This window comes from Pelmatolapia mariae, linkage group LG10_11 (assembly GCF_036321145.2).
Source record: "Pelmatolapia mariae isolate MD_Pm_ZW linkage group LG10_11, Pm_UMD_F_2, whole genome shotgun sequence".
Lineage (NCBI taxonomy): Eukaryota > Metazoa > Chordata > Actinopteri > Cichliformes > Cichlidae > Pelmatolapia > Pelmatolapia mariae.
The window spans coordinates 72,825,254-72,844,542 of NC_086236.1; the positions used below are offsets into that span (position 1 = coordinate 72,825,254).

Genomic DNA, 19,289 nt, shown 5'->3' on the forward strand with positions numbered 1-19,289 from the left:
AATAGTCATCATCAAGAATTTGTCGCAGGGTCTTGTTGAGCTCACTGAGCTCCACCTCATTCAGAGCATCCAGAGTTTCCAGCAGCAGCTCAATAACAGACTCCATCGTTTCTACCTGGAAAATTCAAAGAAAATGTTCATGAGATAAATGTGACATTTCTCACTTTCAGCTTTGTTTGTTTTCTCATCAACACTTTAGAAATGTAGATGTGTTTAGATGACATCATCCATCACATAAGGTGATGATGTCATTGGTCATATTTGTCACAATGATCACAAACAGCTGATTAACAATTATTCTGCTTCTGTTAACAAGTTCAGGACTTTTCTGACCTGCTGCAGACCTACCTCACTGCACACGCTCAACTTATCAAACTTTGACTTTTCCAATCAAAATCAAATCATTTTTTTCTATTGAAGATTTCTATCCTGTATTTATGAAATGAAAGCTGGATGATCTGAAGTCAGACAGATGTGACATGACTCACTTTGTGGATCAGTGCAGGCCAACGTTCATCCTCAGAGTGTTTCTCTGACAGAAAAGAAATATTAAAAGGTTCATTCATGACTGATTTAACATCAGTGTTAATAATCAGACACTTTGAAATAACTGATACTTTGATTTCATTCTGATGATCCTTGTAAGTTGGATTAATAACAACATTAAACTTGTTAACATGAAGTCATATTTGATGGAAAACTATCAAAGTGTGAGGAAATGATCCAGTTCTGTTTCATTCAGTAATTCTTCTTCTTCTTCATCTTCTTCATCTTCATATCAATGAGTGTATTTATTGATTGATGTGTTTTCTGGACACTGACCTTTCTCTGTTTCCTCCACATCAAATCCTTCAGCTGATGATCCTGCAGCTGCAACACATTGAATACAAACTGTAACTACATCATACAGACACTGTGTGTGTCCTTTATGTGTGCTCATCCTGAGTATAACACTGAGTCCTGACAATAAAAAGCTTTAATATTTCACTTTCAGCTGTGCTGACTGAAGGCAGGAGGAGGCCATAGTTACACAATCACAGAGAAATCAATGAAAAGACTTTGAATCATTTACCTCATACAGGTCGTCTGTCTCCATAGTGGAGTTTAAATCAAAGCTAACATAAAGATCGATTTACAATACAAGGCTGATATTAATGAGCTCAAAATGCAAAAAACAAAGAAAAATATTTTCAAAGGAAAGAAGTTCAAAGAGCTTTAAAACAACATTTACTAAAGAAAGTCACTGATTCAATAACCTGAATATTTTTACTTTAAAACATTGAAATATGAAAACAAATCTGTTTAATTTTACTGTGTTTGTACAACCTGAATGTGTTAATTTATCAACGTCTGTCCAAAATAAATCAGAGGAAACATTCCTTCATTTATAAATGATAATAAAGTTTATATTATGCAATTCTTGTTGTGAGTTTCTCTGATTTAATTCTTTTGATTTTGTTTTCAGTTTGAGCTGTAATATTATGTTTTTAATACTTTTACACTCAGTTAAAAATAATCCCACCATATTTATTGACATTATTACAGAAACTCTGACAGATTATTTCCTCTTACCTTTGAGTCCTGAGCTGCTCTCTGACAGCCTCTGCACCAGATCAGTTCTCTGCATGTCTGTTAAAACCTCCCTGATCACCTCCACAGACTGATGACCACATTTATCAACCATCACATTCACTATTTCTCTTCTGTCATCACTCAGTTTGATTTGTGGAAGACTCTTCTGAAAACGAGTGAACTGCAGGAGCCTCCTGAACAGCTTGAGATCCTGATCACTCAAATCCTCCAGTGTTTCTAGAAGCAGATCTTTAACAGCTGCCATTGTTGCAACCTGGAAAATTCAAAGCAAACATTCATAAAGAAAAAATGTTTCCTCACTGAGAAAATTAAAGATTTATGTTTTTGTAGCTGTTTTAAACTTTGAATGTTTTCAATGTTTTCTCTGAAACACTTTGTTTTCTTTTATTATCTTATTTATTAAGATGTATTTATGTAAACACACTTTTTAATAATGTTTGATTTTAAATCTAAAAACATTTCTGTGACAACTGTTTAATTTAATGATGAAATTATGATTTTCAAACTGCATCTTATTGAATCAAAGCTGAACTCTGCAGAGTCAGACAGATGAGACGTTACTCACTTTATGGATCAGTGCAGACAGATGTTCATCCAGATGTTTGTCTGAAAAAAAGAGAAAATAACAGAAATGGAAATAAGTGTTTAATAAAAGCTAATCGAGCTTTAAAAAAATACACAGAGATCAACAAAAAAATTACATTTAAACCTGCTGAACATCATTTTTTGCCCCTCGTCAACAATGCTCTCTTTTCTCTGTAAATCTGACTGTTTCTAATATGAACTGAAGCAGAAACACTTTAAGAACCACTTTTATCATTTTAACATGTTTTGTCTTTATTATCTTACTTTGAGCTTCTGAGCTGCTGTCTGTCAGCCTCTGAGCCAGATCAGTCCTCTTCATCTCCTGTAAAATCTTCATGATCTTCTTCACTGACTGTTGGCCAAAAGTCCTCACCATCAAAAACACCACGTCCTGCACGTCCTGCAGGTCTGACAGACTCGTTGGGATCATTAAGCCACGTTTTCTTCTCAGGATCTTGATGAAGTCTTTGACCTCGCTGTCACTCAGATCAGCCAGTGTCTCCAAAAGCAGCTCAATAAGAGACTCCATCGTTTCTACCTGGTCAAAACAGAGGTCACATGACTGTGATGCACAATTCAAGTATCTGTTTGATCAATCAAAGCTGAACTGTGTGAAGTCGACTGATGTGACGTTACTCACTCTCTGGCTCAGTGGAGGAAACTGTTTGTCTGAGGAGAAAAGAAAGAGAAAAAGTCAGATTAGAAACTGTTTTATCATCAGGCTTTATGAGGATTTAGAACACAAAAGATTTCACATCAAAGTGACACTTAAACCTCGTTAACTCTCATCATACCCACATGTTTAACATACATGAACTACTGACTGGAGTCTCTGAGAACTCCAAGAACAATTTAATGTGAGAAGCAAATATAACAGTAAAATTTATTTCTCATCAAAGCAGTATATCACATAATAAGTTACTGTCTCCTAAAAAAAATGACAATTTGTATAATTAGTTTCGCAAAGTTACAATTAATTTGAATTTTTTTATTTTAAATTAAAATCAATTTTGTCGTTGAGCCTGGTTTCATATTAATGTGATAAACTATATGCAGTATTCTCACATATTTAATTCTTTGCTGTCTTATTTGTGGTTCCTGAGGTGATACCTGATAATCTCTGCACCAGATCAGTCCTGTTCATCTTCATTAAAGCCTTTCTGGTCTCCTCCACACACTCTCCCCTGTACGTCTCCTCCATCAGCTCCACTACATCCTGTGTGTTTGCTGTTTTCAGTCGGCTCTGTGACATCAGTTGGAGATCTTTCTCTACTGCAATGTGTGACTTGAACTCAGCAAAGTCCTCTGGACTCAACTGGTTCAGTGTTTCAATGAGCAGCTTCTTAGTCGTCATAGTTACCACCTGGAAAATGAAGAAATCATATTATACATGAAGGACAGCACGTCTGCTGTTTGTTCATTTGATGGATGGAAACTGACTGCTTTGTATTTCACTAATGACAACATTACTGACATGGACGTTTGTTACTTTTCTATCACCCAAATGAAGAACTGTGATTGGACGTGAACATCAAACATCAGCTTGAAACTCAAATGAAATTGTGTAATAAAAACACGCAACCCACAGCAGTGTGTGAGTGTGTGAGTTTGAGTTCAGCTTGTTGGTTTTCTCACATGGCCCCTCGGGAAAATGAATCGCCCACCCCTGGTTTATACAAACTTTTCATATTAAAAACTAGATTCTCATTGGTCAGAAATACCTTATTTCTAAACAAGTCTCTTATTGTGAAAGAATGTGGGAACACGTATCAGTGATTCCTGAGATTAGGGACAAAACAGATTTTAATTTTCTAAAATACATTTTTTGATTTTTCAAAAACATATTTATATATAATTGTTACACAAAGTTTTGGCTGTCACACCATGTTTTGGTACAATCTCCCAGGTGTAACATTTTTTAATATTTTATGTTTTTGCTGGAGAAGTGGAAGGTTTTTGTCAACACCGTCAGACACAAAGAAATGCAAAAATATATATTTTAGATTAAGTTGCTTTAGCTATTTTGACTATTAGCAGATTCTCTATTCTACTGTTTATGCACATATGTTTTCATCATAATCATCATCATCATCGTTTATTTATATAGCGCTTTAAAAACACACAGGCTGACCAAAGTGCTGAACAATAGAAACATAATAGATACCATAAGAATAATAAATACGATAAAATAATAAACATAGTAAAAACAATAAAATATAAGTAAGTACAAGTCAGTCAACCACTGAGTCAAAAGCCAGTGAATAAAAATGTGTTTTCAATCTGGATTTAAAAACCATCACTGATGTTGATCGCCTAATGTGAAGAGGAAGATTATTCCAAAGCTTAGGAGCCACGATAGAGAACGCTCGGTCTCTCAGTTTCAGCCCTGATTTGGGGACTGAGAGCAACAGCTGCTCAGCTGACCGAAGCGAACGAGTGGGCACATAGGTCTTCAGCAAATCAGACAGATATGCAGGTGCCAGACCATTTAAAGATTTAAAAACCAATAAAAGAACTTTAAAATGAATCCTAAATTCAATTGTAAGCCAGTGCAGGGAGGCCAGGAGTAATGTGCTCAAATTTCCTTTTACCAGATAAAAACCGTGCCGCAGCATTCTGTACTAGTTGCACGCGTGTCAGAGTGCCCAGTCCAACCCCTATTAAAAGGGAGTTACAACAATCCAAGTGCAAGGTTATAAAAGCGTGGCTAACAGTCTCCAAGTGACGCCTTGAAAGAGAAGGTTTAACCTTCGACAGACGCCAGACACAGAGTTGACAGAATGACGATTTCACCACCGCATTCACGTGGCCATCAAAGGTAAGTGCAGAGTCGATTTTTAACCCAAGATTGGTAATCGAGCTCTTCAGGTGAGGAGTCAGAGCAACAAGGTCAACATCAGGGATATCAGAGGAACGATTTGGGCCACACAGAATTGCTTCCGTTTTACGTTCATTAAAATTTAAAAAGTTTTGAGCCATCCATGACTTAACATCACCAAAGCAATCAAGCAGGAGTCTAATTGGGGAGCTATCAGAATGACTGAAAGGAAAACAAAGCTGGCAATCATCAGCATATAAATGAAATGAAATGAAACTTTGTGTTTACGAAAGATCGCACCCAGTGGCAGGAGATACAATGAAAACAGTAATGGCCCAAGAATAGATCCCTGTGGTACACCCCATGACAGAGGGGCCACAGAGGACGATGACGAGCCCAACTTAACACAGAAGCTCCTGTTTGAGAGATATGATTTTATCCACAGGAGTGCCAAGCCAGAAATGCCCACACAATGCTGTAATCGAGAGATCAGCAGGCCGTGATCCACTGTGTCAAATGCAGCAGTCATATCTAGTAGTATAAGCACTACATGTTTACCACAGTCGGTCGCTACCAGAATAACCTTTATGAGAGCTGCCTCTGTTGTCAAGTAATTAATTAAGTAATTATACCACATTTAAAAGTAAGATTGTTTTGGCTTTTTATTATTAGAGTTACAGTCATACATATTTTCAGAAGCTTGTATTTAATCTCTATAAGAAACTGCCTTTTTTCTCTTTCTTTCAGATCACTGATGTTCTTTATTTTTCTCTTTTTCACTTTATTTCTCCATCTTTCCCTTTATGGTAAACTCTTTCTTCAACTTGGGCTGGCTGTTAATTTTTTCTCTCCTTCTTTTTTGATACTTCCTGTTCTCTTTCGTTCCTCAACTGTCAGGTTCCCCTTTGCTATTCTAGCCTGAAATGTACCATTTTGCAATTACTATAGTTTTTCTGATGCTTTTGTGCAGATTAAGGATGAATATTCACAACACAATTATGCATTAAGCAATAGAGATGTCTTAAGTCTGATGTCATTAGCTGTTTCCAGGTCCGCTGCGGATCCCAAAGTCAAAGGAACTCTGCGGCATCACTGAGTTACAAACTGTCTAAATTCTTTCATCTTTAATAAAATGATCAGTGTGGCTGCTCTACCAGGTGTAACATCCAGGCATACATGAAAACAGAATATATGAAACTTAACAGAGTTAGAAGTTAGATTGCTTGTTTCCACCTGAACATGATACCAGCTCTGCTATCACTTCCAACATAAATGAAGACAGAAAACTAAACAGCAGTGACTATTGTCAGGTTACTGAAGTTGGGCTAGCTGGTATATAGTGATGTGCTACATGATCACTAGCGACACAGCTATGTTAGCATAATATAAACACAGTGAAGCTGGAGGATGAATGCTAACTTTTTTCCACTTGAAAAGTTAACGTGAGGGTTCCCGATGGTTAGGCTGACAGTGATCACTGACTGTTTTTAGGGGCTTGTCTAAGGAGCTTGGAAAGAAAAGCGTCTGGACTTCTTTAAGTTGCTTGAAGACATTTCACCTCTCATCCGAGAAGCTTCTTCAGTTCTAAGGGTCAAGAGAGTCCCAGATTTAAACCCAGTGGGAGTTTTCCCCCAAAGAGGGACAAAGGACCCCCTGATGATCCTCTACCTAATCACATGAGGCAAGGTGTGAAAGTGGGTGTGGGTCCCAATCAGCCAGGGTTTCGGGTGAGCTCATTGTTAAACCTGGCCCCACCCTATCATGTGATTTCCTGAGGTCAGATGGCCCAGGATGTGAGTGGGCGTTAAGGCGTCTGGGGAGGGAACTCAAAACTGGATTATAGATGGCAGACAGTTGGTGTCGTAAACCACCGCCTCTGTTCAAAGATGGTCGCTCACAGTGGACATAGATGGCTTCTTTCACTCCTCTTTCAAACCATCTGTCCTCTCTGTCCAAAATGTGAACGTTGGCATCCTCGAAAGAGTGACCTTTATCCTTAAGATGCAGATGGACTGCTGAGTCTTGTCCTGTGGAGGTGGCTCTTCTATGTTGTGCCATGCGCTTGTGAAGTGGCTGTTTGGTCTCTCCGATGTAGAGGTCTGGGCATTCCTCGCTGCACTGTACAGCATACACCACGTTGTTAAGTCTGTGTTTTGGAGTTTTGTCTTTTGGGTGAACCAGTTTCTGTCTGAGTGTGTTGCTGGGTCTGAAGTACACTGGGATGTCGTGCTTGGAGAAAACTCTCCTGAATTTCTCTGATACACCGGCTACATAGGGGATGACAATGTTGTTGCGTCTGTCTTAGACTACGATGACCTGGATGACTGAGAACCTTCACAGACATATTTTTAGGGGCTTGTTTAGATGTAATAGAACAAGATAAATAGCATTAAAACATTTTAACAGCACAACAGGCTTAATAAACACAAAGTAGTTTAGGCCCAGAAGCAGGATTCATACATCATCACTTAAAGACCAGCTAGCTCAGTAGATGCCACATGATCGGAAGGTTGGGCGTTCAAATCCAACGAACAGCTGCTATCCTGGATTTGTAGCTGCCCACTGCATCACTGAGTGAATGGGTTAAATGCAGAGGACTAAGCATTTTCCTACAGGATTAATGATGTATACATAAACAATGAGATTCAAGATAAGGTAAATTTGATAATATTTGACATATCTGTGAAGCAGAAATATCAGTAAAATACACAGGAAGTAATATATCTAAAATATTAGTAAAAAATAACTTATTATAAATGGTGAATAGCACACTTTTGAGGCATTTGTCAACACCATTAGAAAAAGGGTCAACACCGTCAGACAAAAATCCTGATGGTGTTGACATCTGATGGTTTTGATAAAATACCCAACTTTCTCTCATAACATGTTTTTCTGACAGAAGCCATCTTGTTTTTCATCAGTTGCTTATGGCCTCTACAATCTACCTAAATTAAGCTCTTTTCACACAAAAAAATTAAATCTTGGAATACATCGACTTTGGTGTTGACGCACTATGGTTGCAGATGAAAAATGCAGATGATTTTCCATTAATCCATTCGTTTCCGCTTATCCATTTCAGGGTTGCGGGGCGCTGGAGCCTATCCCAGCTGTCTTAGGGCGAGAGGCAGGGAACACCCTGGACAGGTCGCCAGTCTGACACATAGACAGAGACAACCATTCGCACTCACATTCAGTCGTATGAGTGTTTCCAATTGACCAGGGGTCGGCAACCTGCAGCTCTTGTGGTTTGGGAAAATAAATTATTTTTTAAGTAATTAGCTGAAGTGTATTTTATTTATGTTAGTTCTTCTTTTTTTAACTTGTAGTTCTAAATTGGAAGAATATTGTGATATTGAAATATGAATATATTCTATTATTTTTTGATCGCTCAAAATAAGCGTCACACTTGCGGAAGCCGATGTTTCGGCGGGTATATACCGAAATGTCTGCATTTATCGAGACTTTCAGCAGGTAGGCCAATTATGGCTCTTCGGATCCACATTATGTCAGCAGCTATTCTCCTCTGTGAACTATGTTAAGAACAAACACGCTCACGCCTCACAGACCACAGCTTACAGTCCTGCGTAAAGATGAAAGTGACTTCGTACAGCCCCGATTTGCAGACGCTGTGCGCAGAGGTTCAGGAGCAGAAGTCCCATTGTAAACATATCACGGCAGACACGACGATGTTCGCATGAACACGCTTTTCAGCTTCTCTTTATCGACCACTTTTCACACACGGTTGCTGTACGTATACAGCCGGATGTAGCGTTGCAGCTCACAGCCCGACATATACCAACACAACAGCACAGACCTTAAGGGGCGAGGCCTGATTGCGGGTGCCGTTCAGGTGCGTCCGCCTCCCCTGCAGCGGCGCTGCAGACCACGCCCCGTTTTTGTTTGCTACATGAATCATTTTAGTTCAGCTCGGTGCCTTTGCTTTTGTTATATTTCTTTAAGAGTTCAAAATGTGTTCATTAGATAAATAAAAAGTAATTTTCTCTGTAGCACTTCATGGATTTAAGCAACACACCTTAGTTGTTTACACAAAGCTTAACAAAAACAAACAAAAACAAAACAATATATACAGTATTATCTTCATTTTAGATGTTAAAAAGTATTTGCGGCTCCCAGTGTTTTCTATTGCGTGGAAATCGCGTCCAAATAGCTCTTTGGGTGTTAAAGGTTGCTGACCCCTGACTTAGCCGAACCAACTGCATGTCTTTGGACTGTGGGAGGAATCCCGAGTACCCGGAGAGAACCCAACAAACACCGGGAGAACATGCGAGCTCCACTCAGAAAGACCCCGGCCTGATGATGAAATTACACTCAGGAACTTCTTGCTCTGAGGCAACAGTGCTAACCACGGTGCTGCTATTTTCTTTAAATAAAAATGTGATGATGATGGAGATGATAGCTGTGCACAGATCACTTTTAGATCACGTGACTATCGTGGCCTTTCAAACCGCTACAACCCAGAACTCTACCGTGACCGTGACTTCCGGTTCTTTCCCACAGAGCTCTGCACCTCTGCTTCAAACCAGCAACAGTCACATCATCTAATATAACTTATTATTATATCTCATTCCCCGTTACACACATATGAAAACAACTCCAACAAGGAAGCAGAGCTACGAATGTGAACTTCCAGAAGGAAGCAGAACTTAATGCCGCGCTTACCTTCAATACTTCATGTAAAATGTGAACACCTGGAATCACCGCTGATGGAAAATCATTCTTCAGTGTTTGTGAAGCAGCTTAGAGTGAGGCACTGTTCTCCCGCTGCTTTCTCTCACTTTCTCTTAACAATGAAGCTGAAAAACCTCCGCTTTTCTGCGTCTCTCTCCTCCCAGCTGTCAGCCCGCCTGAATAACGGGAGGCGCCTTGATGCGACTGTTCTGATTTTGCGCTATAGAAATAAACCGAGTTGAACTGGATGTTACCGCCTTTCCATCAACGTTACCTTTGGCTCAGGTTTGAGTCGAGAGAGTGACTTCATGTCTCTATAATCAGCCTCTGCATCTCCAAAGCAACAACGACGGAGTTTAATAAATAATTAATTCTTTAAAAAGTATTTTTTAAAACTCTATAATCACAAGGAGGTGTGGAATGACGGAGGGGGTGGAGGGTGGGGTACGAACGGAAGAAGATAGAGAGGAGTGTTGCACTGTTGTGATTTAAAATTAATGGACTTAACTTCATTGTTCTGGCAGATTTCCTCTTTTTTCAGTTTGAATTGTTTAACTTTTTTATGGGTTTTGACTGGAGTAAAATTCTTTTCTGTAAGTATTAACAGGATCTCAGCACCGTCACCCATAAAGTACTGAAGAAATGCTTTTTTATTTTAAATGTTCTTTTCACAGATGGATATAAATGTTTTTCTAAAATGATTCTGGTGAGAGAAAGTCGAAAGGATGTTACCTCTTATGTCAACTGGCAGAACGGGTGTAACATTCAGTCTAAATCAAGGGCGTCGATTTGGCATGGACGGAGGGGACACGTCCCCACCAATATCCAGCGATTACTGAATTGTCCCCACCAATAATTTGGTCGCTTCTTGTAAAAAAAAAAAAAACCCGATAGAAAGAAAAAAATCGATCTGTCAGCGTCTCATTCACCCAGCGGCGCAGAAAGAGTTAAATTACGTTCTCTACTGGAGTCCGACCTCATGTGACAAATATGGCCAATGTGATTGGCTGTGCCTTTCAGGGAGCTCTGTTTAGTTTCAGCAGCGGCAAGCCTGCGCTGCGAGGAGGAGAGGAGGATGGCAGCAAAGAGGAAGAACGTGCATATAAGAAAGTATTTTTCAAAGAAACCTGTAAGTCACTTAAAGTCAAGTTCACTCATGAAATGTGTCCGTCATAATAACGTTACAGGCTATGCTAGGCTTTGGCCCACATCAGTCTAAAATTGTATGTAACCATGAATTACGGCTTTTGGACACTAACTGCACAACAGGCAGCACTATTAGTTCTCTCAGTCTCAGAGCAGCATTTCTAATTTTGATTGAAACTGTCAGAAAAAACGGCAGCCTCGAGCAAGCCAGGATATTAGTTTAAAGACGCTGTTAAAATTATACGTTAAAATGTTGGTGACACAATAATTTCATCCTAGTGGCACTGACATATTCATAGGGTTAATTTTTGAGACAAAATATCATGAGTTAGTCATGATATTTTGCAAATATTCCACCTTGTAGTGCAGTTTGCACTACAATTGTTTGGCTGCTGATGTAAAATTGATTGATTAGTGTAGATTTGACAAAGAATCTGAATTGTCTCACTTTTTATATGGCACGAATCAATGTGTTATTTTATCAAGAGGCAATATGTCCTAGTGCAGTCAGAGGGGAAAAGCCAGGGCCAAAGGTGAGGCACATCAAGCACAGAATAATAATTTTGTGGTCATCTTAGATGAGTTTTATCGACAAAAACCACGAGTTCATTTAGTGTTCTCTTAGTGCTAATGTATAAGAGAAGTTGGTGTGCTATAACTGAAGTAATCGTGTTAAGATAAGATTGCCTTTCGTTTTGTCACAGCAGAAAGTGGACAGTGCAAAGTTATATAGCAAAAATTAGAATACAACTAGAAAATTTGCATTTCCTGCGAAAATGCTGTGTGGATGCCTTAACGCTTAAGCTGTCTGCTGAAAAGCTGAAAAAGATGAAAAGTAGCAAAAGTTATATGGTTGTGAAAAAAAATGTTATCCTGAGCAGGATTTGAACCTGGCCCTTCTGGGTGCAAGGCAGCAACTCATCTCACTGTGCCAAACTCACTCTGATAAAGGAAGAGATGGAGAGACTGACAATTATGGTGGAATGAGCAGAAGCTGCTGAGAATTGTCCTGATAACACGTGAAAGGGCTGAAAATTTGCAGAAAAGAGGTGACTCAGCAGAATTTCTGCAGAGAAGAGGGAAAGAAGCAGAATGTTGCGCTGAAAAGAGGTGAATGAGCAGAATTTCTGCTGAAAAGAGACAGAAGTTTCTGTATGTAGAAAAAGAAACACTGTTCAACCATGTGTGAAATAAATAAAGAAATGAAATGAAAGAACAACCTGGTCCTGCTCAATCTCACCAATCAGAGGTACTGCCTCTGTCTGCTTCATCAGGCTGTGTACTTGTTTCTGCCATGGAGCGTTAACAATTGTGCTGATAAGAGGTGAAAAGGCTGAAAATTTTGCAGAAAAGAGGTGAATCAGCAGAATTTCTGCAGAAAAGAGGCAAAGAAGCGGATACTTGCACTGAAAAGAGATGAATCAGCAGAGTTTCTGCTGAAAAGAGTTTTTTTATGAAAACAGCCAAAAAACATGGAATTTGTGCTGAAAAGGGGTGAAAAAAATGAAAGTTTTGCTGAAAAGGGGTGAAGAAGCTAAAGTATACCAAATCAAAGTATTTGTGCCAAAACATAGTGTTTCTGCCATATTGTGGTACTACTACATTACAACATGAATGAAGATGAAAGAAACTGGCAACAAATTCCTCCACTACAAACCAGTCTGATACCACTTGTTTGCAGTGTTCACGTTTACTAAGGCACTACCCAAAAGGCGCCACAAGAGGGCACTCCAACACAAGAGATGACCTATGTACACTGATGCACTTAGTAACAGTCAGCCTCCTACTTTGCCACTACGTAATGCAGCGGAAATACAGTAGCAGAAATACAATGTTTTTGCAGAAACACTGTAATTTCACTCAAATACTATGAAATAGCAGTAAAACTATGATTTGGCAGAAATACTATGTTTCAGTACAAATACTATGACAAAGCAGAAATACTATGACTTAGAAGTAATACTATAACAAAAGGGATTCCTCAAAATACTATGAAATTGCAGTAATTCTATGATTTGGCAGAAATACTGTACTTCGTACAAATACAATGCTTTGGTAAAAATACTATATTTTGATTTGAACTCTATGATTCGAAAAAGATGAAAGCATTGAAAAAGGTGAAAAGGCTGAAAATTTTGCAGAAAAGAGATGAATCAGGAGAATTTCTGCTGAAAAGAGGCAGAATTTCTGCTGAAAAGAGGCAGAAGGTTCTGTATGTAGAAAAAGAAACACAATGAACCATGTGTGAAATAAATAAAGAAATGAAATGAAAGAACAACCTGATTCTGCTCAAATTCACCAATCAGAGCTACTGCCTCTGTCTGCTTCATTAGGCTGGGTACTTGTATGTATTTCGGTCCATATTAGAAAAGCTGCTAAAATTATAAAACTTTGCAGAATTGTAATAAATGATCAATATAAATGACAGGTCTGTGATAGTGTTTAAATTTGTAATGAAAAAAAAATGTTGAAGCAAGGTGGGATTGAACCCACAACCTTTGAGGTGCAGAGCCGTGTCATTACTGATTACCTGGTTCTGCTCAATCTCACCAATCAGAGGTACTGCCTCTGTCTGCTTCATCAGGCTGTGTACTTGTTTCTGCCATGGAGCGTTAACAATTGTGCTGATAAGAGGTGAAAAGGCTGAAAATTTTGCAGAAAAGAGGTGAATCAGCAGAATTTCTGCAGAAAAGAGGCAAAGAAGCAGATACTTGCACTGAAAAGAGATGAATCAGCAGAGTTTCTGCTGAAAATATTTTTTTTTATGAAAACAGCCCAAAAAGCTGGAATTTGTGCTGAAAAGGGTTGAAAAAATGAAAATTTTGCTGAAAAGGGGTGAAGAAGCTAAAGTATACCAAATCAAAGTATTTGTGCCAAAACTTCCATATTGTGGTACTACTACATTACAACATGAATACGGATTAAAGATGAAAGAAACTGGCAACAAATTCCTCCACTACAAACCAGTCTGATACCACTTGTTTGCAGCGTTCACGTTTACTAAGGCACTACCCAAAAGGCGCCACAAGAGGGCACTCCAACACAAGAGATGACCTATGTACACTGATGCACTTAGTAACAGTCAGCCTCCTACTTTGCCACTACGTAATACAGCGGAAATACAGTAGCAGAAATGCAATGTTTTTGCAGAAATATTGTAATTTCACTCAAATACTATGAAATAGCAGTAATACTATGATTTGGCAGAAATACTATGTTTCAGTACAAATACTATGACAAAGCAGAAATACTATGACTTAGAAGTAATACTATAACAAAAGGGATTCCTCAAAATACTATGAAATTGCAGTAATTCTATGATTTGGCAGAAATACTGTACTTCGTACAAATACAATGCTTTGGTAAAAATACTATATTTTGATTTTAACTCTATGATTTGAAAAAGATGAAAGCATTGAAAAAGGTGAAAAGGCTGAAAATTTTGCAGAAAAGAGATGAATCAGGAGAATTTCTGCAGAAAAGAGGCAAAGAAGCAGATACTTGCACTGAAAAGAGATGAATCAGCAGAGTTTCTGCTGAAAATATTTTTTTTTATGAAAACAGCCCAAAAAGCTGGAATTTGTGCTGAAAAGGGTTGAAAAAATGAAAATTTTGCTGAAAAGGGGTGAAGAAGCTAAAGTATACCAAATCAAAGTATTTGTGCCAAAACTTCCATATTGTGGTGCTACTACATTACAACATGAATACGGATTAAAGATGAAAGAAACTGGCAACAAATTCCTCCACTACAAACCAGTCTGATACCACTTGTTTGCAGCGTTCACGTTTACTAAGGCACTACCCAAAAGGCGCCACAAGAGGGCACTCCAACACAAGAGATGACCTATGTACACTGATGCACTTAGTAACAGTCAGCCTCCTACTTTGCCACTACGTAATACAGCGGAAATACAGTAGCAGAAATGCAATGTTTTTGCAGAAATATTGTAATTTCACTCAAATACTATGAAATAGCAGTAATACTATGATTTGGCAGAAATACTATGTTTCAGTACAAATACTATGACAAAGCAGAAATACTATGACTTAGAAGTAATACTATAACAAAAGGGATTCCTCAAAATACTATGAAATTGCAGTAATTCTATGATTTGGCAGAAATACTGTACTTCGTACAAATACAATGCTTTGGTAAAAATACTATATTTTGATTTTAACTCTATGATTTGAAAAAGATGAAAGCATTGAAAAAGGTGAAAAGGCTGGAAATTTTGCAGAAAAGAGATGAATCAGCAGAATTTCTGCAGAAAAGAGGCAAAGAAGCAGAACATTGCGCTGAAAAGAGGTGAATGAGCAGAATTTCTGCTGAAAAGAGGCAGAATTTCTGCTAAAAAGAGGCAGAAGGTTCTGTATGTAGAAAAAGAAACACGATAAACCATGTGTGAAATAAAGAAATGAAATGAAAGAACAACCTGATTCTGCTCAAATTCACCAATCAGAGCTACTGCCTCTGTCTGCTTCATTAGGCTGGGTACTTGTATGTATTTCGGTCCATATTAGAAAAGCTGCTAAAATTATAAAACTTTGCAGAATTGTAATAAATGATCAATATAAATGACAGGTCTGTGATAGTGTTTAAATTTGTAATGAAAAAAAATGTTGAAGCAAGGTGGGATTGAACCCACGACCTTTGAGCTGCAGAGCCGTGTCATTACTGATTGCGCCACCTGGCAAGGGGGCGGGCGGCTGAAAAACAAATAGATCAGCAATCAGAAATAGATCGCGGTGAGAGGCGAAAAGCGCCGTTTTTTGGAGTTACAAAACGTCGTGTAACTCAAAAACTAGGAGGGCTAGCAGAATAATTCTTGTACTGGGTGAATCAGCGGACTTTGGTGTATTTTGACTGCGATTTCCATAGCTCTTTGTACCTCCGTCGCGGAGATATGACGAGAGAAGGAACGGCTTCATTTTCAGAGTGTGAGAACTGAGAGGAGGACAGATTTCCACCCCTCAAACAAACGTAATTTATGGCTCAACGGTAAGATGAATGTAAAAACTGCTTCCACTGTGAGTGTCAGCAGTGTCTGAAGATAAATTGGCACAAGCCTCATGTCCTAACTTTGCTTTGTTAAGGAGATATGGCGATTTCAAAATGCCTCCCGTTACAGAATTTCAGCTCTGAATTTCAAAACCTCCCCATAGACTTTGAATGGGAAGTAACCAGACTATGTGTCACTTCGAGGCAAATTGCGAAAAAACGGTAAATCTCACAATAAAGATAGTAACATTGTCTGAAAGCCAACAAAAATACCTACGTTTTGATGTATAATTTGTGGAGGTTGAGTGGAAATTGAGCGAGTAGCAAGAAGTTGTTCAGACATGAAGAGAAAATTCAGAACAGACCAGCACACACTCTGAGTTAATTGCATAGCAACCATAGCAACGCATGTATTTTCTGAAAAATCACAATTTTAGAACTGAAAACTTAAAGAGAGATAAGATTAAAACGGTAGAAGATCTGAAAAAGCTGAATCACACAGGAATAGCCCAATAATCTGAGAACATTTTAAAGTTTGAATGGAGGTTCTAGGTGAAAGTATGAGGAAGCAGTTAAGTTTCAAAACCAAGCAAGTTTTAGCAGAATTGTGGAAGTTTTCCATTCATTTCAATGGGACAAATTAAAGGAAAAAAGTGTAATATTTTAAAAAGTATAATAGTAATAAACACCAAAAGTCATAGCTGGAATTAGCAGAAAGAGCAGAACAGTTTAGAGTTTGAACTGAGAAAATCGGCTGAAAACTGAGGGAGTAGTTAAGTGCCGAAAAACGTACGGAAGCAACCAGAATAATAAAGAATAAAGAGAAACAGGAACTCAATAGTGTGGAAGCCCTTTAGGGCATCCACACAATAAGAATAATATACTGTACAGAATAGAATAAAATAGTAGAATAAAATATACATTAGGATAAAAATAGAATACAAATGTTATATACAACTGAGTAAAAATACAACTTACAACGTCTTATTGTGTGTTTGATCAGCTGCAAAAGTCTTTGTTGTGGAGTCTGACGGCAGTGGGGAGGAAAGACCTGCGAAATCACTCCATCCCACATTTAAGTCCTTAAAGTTATATTCTTTTATTGTCTTGACTCTATTTGAAGCTATTTTTATTTTTGTATGATACCTGATTTATGTGGAATATGGCTGAAGTAAACTAAAGTCTAAAATACTTAGTCATTTGTTTAATAGTAATTTAACATTATATAATTCACATATAAAACTATGAATTGTAATTTTAAATGGTTTAATAGCATGTAGAATAGCATATGTAGGCAAGTATATTTCTCCTTTTTTATCAAGAAGCAAAGACGAAAAGGAAAAAAAAAAAGAAACAGGGCGGGGTTCGGTGGTTGAAACACCCGTCCCCACCAATGCCAAAACCAAATCTACGCCCTTGGTCTAAATATTGCTATTATGTGGGTGAATAACTGAGTCTATGCTTTTACTGCTTTGTAAATTCTGTTTCTGTTTCGTTTGCTTTTTGGATGACATCACAAAAACTGAGAGAGGAGGAGAGAGAGGGAACAAAAGGGAGAAACAGGTGAGAGTGGATGTAGCCAAACTCAGCACCCCTGTTGTGCTAAGCTTCTGTTTTGCATTCACTGATGATGATTTCACATAAATAAGCAGTGATTTATACTGTTCTCAAATGTGGAGCCTGCTTTTATAAAAACTTATGTCACAACTACTCCATTATTCACCTTATTTACAGATACTGAAGTTAAATGGAAAACAGTAACTGTTTTAAAAAGCATGGATTTAATCGATGCTTTGTGTGGTTTTCAGCAGCTCACTTGTATTGAGGAACTTTGTTTTGAGTCTTCCAGATTAACAGTTAATGATAAAGCAAACAAACAAACAAGTAATATGATGCCATATTATAGATATGTGCAAATGCTAAATTATAGGACAGTGTGTTTGGAAGCAGAATGATAAAAATGAATAAATAAAGTATTTTTAATGCATTGTTGCTGAGCTGTGCACCAGTGCTTGTATATCTCCTGGTTAGAGGGAAACTCACTTCCTATGATATGCTCTGCCCCCCTCACCACTCTCTGGAGGGCATCACACTTCTCTACAGTGCAGCTTCTATTCCAGATGATACAGCAGCACAACCTGATGCCTTCAGTGGAGCTGCTGTAGAAAGACCTGAAAATGCTGGGACTCACACTGTGTACAAGTAGAGGTGCTACTGGGCCTTCCTCACCAAGTCTTTAGTGTGCATGTACAATCTGAGGTCCTCAGTGACGGTCACACTGAGGAACTTTGATCAAAGACACTGATCAATGGCCATGAGTTGATTCAGTGGGCTGGTTTCATTTATTGTGCAAATGTACTGTTTATAAAGTCGGAAACCCGCAGTCAGCTGAGACTGAAGAAGTCACCTGGATGAGTGACGAAACATTTCTCCCACTGAAAACGTCCAGATGAACAGAATCAACCTTTTGGGATTTATTTACCTGGATGAGCATGCATTAAGATATATGCAGAGTCATCGTCATCCACAATCATACCCATCATAGTTATGTCACCACATATTTAACGATGGCACTGAAGCTGTACCCCAGTCCTCTACGCTAAACAAACACCACAAAACAACAAAAGAAAAACCCAGTTCAATAGTCCAACCCCCGGTCCAGTGGCAGCAAACAGTTCTGGCAGCCGACCCGGAGGACGGCAAAACAAGCGGGACCTGCTGTAGGTTAGGCAGTAGCGGCAAAACAGTTCAGGTGGCCTACCTCTAACCCCTTGGTGGAAGTGCTGCAGCTCCGGCGCGCGGCCACGGGTCCAGCAGCAGCGGCGAAACGGTTCTGGTGGCGGTGGCGCTGCAGTTCCGGCGGGCCATCCCGGGTCCAGCGGCGGCGGCGCTGCTCCTCCGGCGGGCCGCCCCGGCTCCAGCGGCGCTGCTACTCCTCCGGCGGCTTGCCATACGTCCAGCGGTGGTCCAGTCCTTTCTCCGCATTGATCCATGTTTCAGAAATGGCAATAATTCCAAATGGATTTGTCAACTCATTTAGATATTCCTTTATATTGTTGAAGTTGGCATACAGACTTCTGCTATTAAAATGGATTATTGATTATTTATTTTCCGTGTTGATGGTGTGTTTAAACTGTTCATCAGTGAAGTAGCAGCAGAGGCGAGGCTGCCGGACACTGGCGCCAATCCTCCTGGCACTTAACAGCGTACACTATGTTACTCTGTTTGTGTCGGGGGATCCGGTCCTTGGGGCGGACCAGTTTTTGGTGCAGCGTGTTTTGGGGTTTAAAAGCCACAGAGACCCGGTGTTATGACCCAGGTCATTGTTGCCGTGTGGTGCTGTTACTCGCCACACCATGCGGGGGCATTGTTTGTACTCTGTGATGTCTGTGTTATGTAAGTTTCCAGGTGGAGGCTGACCATTGGTGGAAGAGGGAATGAGGCCAGCTACAAATTGGG

At 39.0% G+C, this 19,289-nt stretch overlaps 1 protein-coding gene and 1 long non-coding RNA gene across 2 annotated transcripts; both read right to left on the minus strand.

Annotated features, from left to right (window-relative positions):
* Positions 1 to 69: 69 nt before the first annotated feature.
* On the minus strand, positions 70 to 1,736 carry LOC135933617 (uncharacterized). The gene is made up of 4 exons (XR_010573851.1): positions 1,573 to 1,736; positions 823 to 870; positions 489 to 532; positions 70 to 115 (listed from the first exon to the last, which is right to left on the minus strand). It is a non-coding gene; the product is annotated as an uncharacterized LOC135933617 (long non-coding RNA).
* Positions 1,737 to 2,134: 398 nt separating this feature from the next.
* On the minus strand, positions 2,135 to 3,532 carry LOC135933611 (uncharacterized). Its single transcript, XM_065471725.1, has 4 exons — positions 3,289 to 3,532; positions 2,819 to 2,847; positions 2,443 to 2,716; positions 2,135 to 2,199 (listed from the first exon to the last, which is right to left on the minus strand). Exons 1-4 carry the CDS (start codon positions 3,530 to 3,532, stop codon positions 2,135 to 2,137), a joined length of 612 nt encoding a protein of 203 aa, XP_065327797.1.
* Between the last annotated feature and the right edge of the window lie 15,757 nt (positions 3,533 to 19,289).

What these genes read in the sequence shown, in the direction of transcription:
- LOC135933611 (XM_065471725.1), bottom strand. Translation starts at nt 3,532, where the DNA reads ATGACGACTAAGAAGCTGCTCATTGAAACACTGAACCAGTTGAGTCCA. An exon ending in TCTGGTGCAGAGATTATCAG is followed by an intron (nt 2,848 to 3,288) that starts GTATCACCTCAG and finishes TTTTCTCCTCAG; the next exon opens with ACAAACAGTTTCCTCCACTG. An exon ending in CAGCAGCTCAGAAGCTCAAA is followed by an intron (nt 2,200 to 2,442) that starts GTAAGATAATAA and finishes TCTTTTTTTCAG; the next exon opens with ACAAACATCTGGATGAACAT.